At 39.3% G+C, this 2,363-nt stretch overlaps 1 protein-coding gene across 1 annotated transcript; it reads left to right on the top strand.

Moving 5' to 3' along the window:
- The first annotated feature begins 256 nt into the window (after nt 1–256).
- Nucleotides 257–1,844, top strand: CHCHD7 (coiled-coil-helix-coiled-coil-helix domain containing 7). Its single transcript, XM_008936141.1, has 3 exons — nt 257–310; nt 839–937; nt 1,743–1,844. Exons 1-3 carry the CDS (start codon nt 257–259, stop codon nt 1,842–1,844), a joined length of 255 nt encoding a protein of 84 aa, XP_008934389.1.
- Nucleotides 1,845–2,363: the final 519 nt, after the last annotated feature.

Here is a 2,363-nt window from a genome sequence, read left to right as displayed (position 1 = left end):
AGGTGTCTTTCTGTCAGTGCTTTTGAAGGAACATTTCTGGAAAAGAAGTTTTGTGGTGGTTTGTCTCTTTTTTTGAAAAAAACAAAAAAAACCCAACAACAACAACAAAAAAAACCCAAACCAACACCCAAAACATGTATGTTACTGGAAGGCCCTTAAGTGCTGCAGTTCAAGCTTAATCCTGAGTTACTGTTAAAAGCAGATACTTAACCTGTTTCTTTTCTGTTTCTAGCCAAGTCACGAATGTCTGTTTAGAATGTCCAGGCGTGCACAGCAACTTAGAGACCATGATATAAATCCATGTGTAGCGGTAAGATCAAATTGGGATTTCTGGTTTTGTTTCAATGTTGAATAATGCAAATTTCCAGAGGATTATTTGATGGAGGGTGCTCTTGCCCTGGCATTTTGTGTTAAAACTTTTTTAAGAGTCTGAAGATAGGAAAGGCTGAAAATTATCACTTAATACAAGTGTGAAATAACAGTGAGTAATTCCTTGTAAACAGGAGTAATACAACTGATAGCAATCGCTTCGATTTTCTGCCCCTAGAACAAGTCTGAAATCCTGGTTAGACAAGCTTGGGTGACGTAAAGTCTTATGAGTTATACCAAGCATCTTTGTAAACAACTATTCTGTGGACTCTCCTTACTATTTAGAGAGTACTGACCATGGAATTACTGATTATCTGTTGTGATAGGTGTTCCTCTGCTCTCTTTGATAGTACTCTTTCATCTGAGAAGCTGCTTTCTATCTTCATATATATTCTAAGACTTGTTAGAATTTGTAGACACTGACTACAGTAACTTCTCTCAGCTCTGAAGTTTGTTCTCCCTATTAAAGGAAACAGATGCCTCTACAAAATGTTTGGATGACAACAACTACAACAAGGATATGTGTACTGCTTATTTTCTGAAGTACAAAAACTGCAGAAAATTCTGGGTAAGCACAGTAGATATTCTGCATTTTACTCCATGCTTTTTGCCTATGTTACTTTCTGACAGAGACTGCTTCCTGAACTCTTCAGACTGAATTAGTGCTGACTGCTGCTGGTTTTAGGGTGACTTACAGGCCTAGGTAGTCTTGGTATGTGTTGCTGGAAGACTTAAGCAGATGCACATAAAGTGCTTCACTTCGTTCTCTGAAGTTTACCCTCTTAGACTGTGAGTCCTGCAGTACCTGTTATGTTCCCCTCTGTATTTGAATTGGGTATTGCTAGCAATAAGTTCTGGTGTAGGTGGATATCATGAAAAAAATTGGAGTTAAGATAAGCTCATCTGCTTTTCCATTGCTTTGGATCATGTTTACTTTAGCCTAAGATAAAGTTTAGGAAGAGTTCATTTTTACTTGGTGGCGTCCTTATTTCCTCTGTTAGAGAAGTATCATGAGGAACTATGGGCAGTTACTGTTCTTTATTTTCTTTCCTTATGCCATGGTAGTAAAGAATGTTTCAGTTTAGCCTTTACTTGCACAAGCTACCAAGAAATTGTTTACAGACACTTGCACGTTGGTCTGACGTAGTGTAGTGGGAATACTGTAGTGTCTCACTTTTCTGAAGCAGGAAGGTAAACTGTGGGATATCTTCAATTAAATACTAGTGCATTTAGTTATCAGCTTATCCAACTTGGAGTATCTTGCTCTTGATATATGAAGAGTACTTCTATTAAAGATTCCTAGTCATTCAGAGCTCAGAGGCAGAGACTTCTGAGTAATCTGTGTTCTCATGGTGACTTTCTTCTATTTTCAGCATGACATTATGATGCAAAGGAGAAGAAATGGTGTGAAACCAGAGATGCCCTCAGCAGAAGAGAGGAAGATGATGTTGGAATCAATGGGGAGGCCCTACTGACTAGAAACTTGCACTGGCTGACTGTTTCCACTGTACATATGAAGACTTACCAGTAGCACATTACCATTTTATGAACTGGATTTTACAGTTGCTTTATCTTGGATTAAAATAACATCTCAAGCTTTGAAACGTGTGAGATTTCTAGGATAGAACTTCTTGGTTTTATTCATGCTCTCTGTCATGGCATCTTGGATTCTTGCTGGAAGATGTGGGTACCAATGCAATTTATGTCTAGAGGCTTTGGGAGTAGAAACTAAGTTGCTGTGAAATGCTAAATAGACAACGAGGCTCACAAAGTCTGAAAAGGGGGGGCTCATGAGTGTTGCGGTGTAGTTGTAAGGATGGAGCAGGTTGAGCACAGCATTTCCTGCATCCACCTGTTGTGCCTGATAGTGTGGAGTCACCAGGTGTGATCTTACCGCTGTTTTCACGAGTTGTTCTGGTTTAAACAAGACTGTTCATCAACTCAAATCCCTAATCCAACAGGCTTGTCAGTTGGTCTGCCACTGCACTCATGGG

This window comes from Merops nubicus, unplaced genomic scaffold (assembly GCF_000691845.1).
Source record: "Merops nubicus isolate BGI_N331 unplaced genomic scaffold, ASM69184v1 scaffold13212, whole genome shotgun sequence".
NCBI lineage: Eukaryota > Metazoa > Chordata > Aves > Coraciiformes > Meropidae > Merops > Merops nubicus.
Note: the sequence above shows the minus strand (reverse complement) of the source record. Positions and strands in the feature narration are given on the sequence as shown.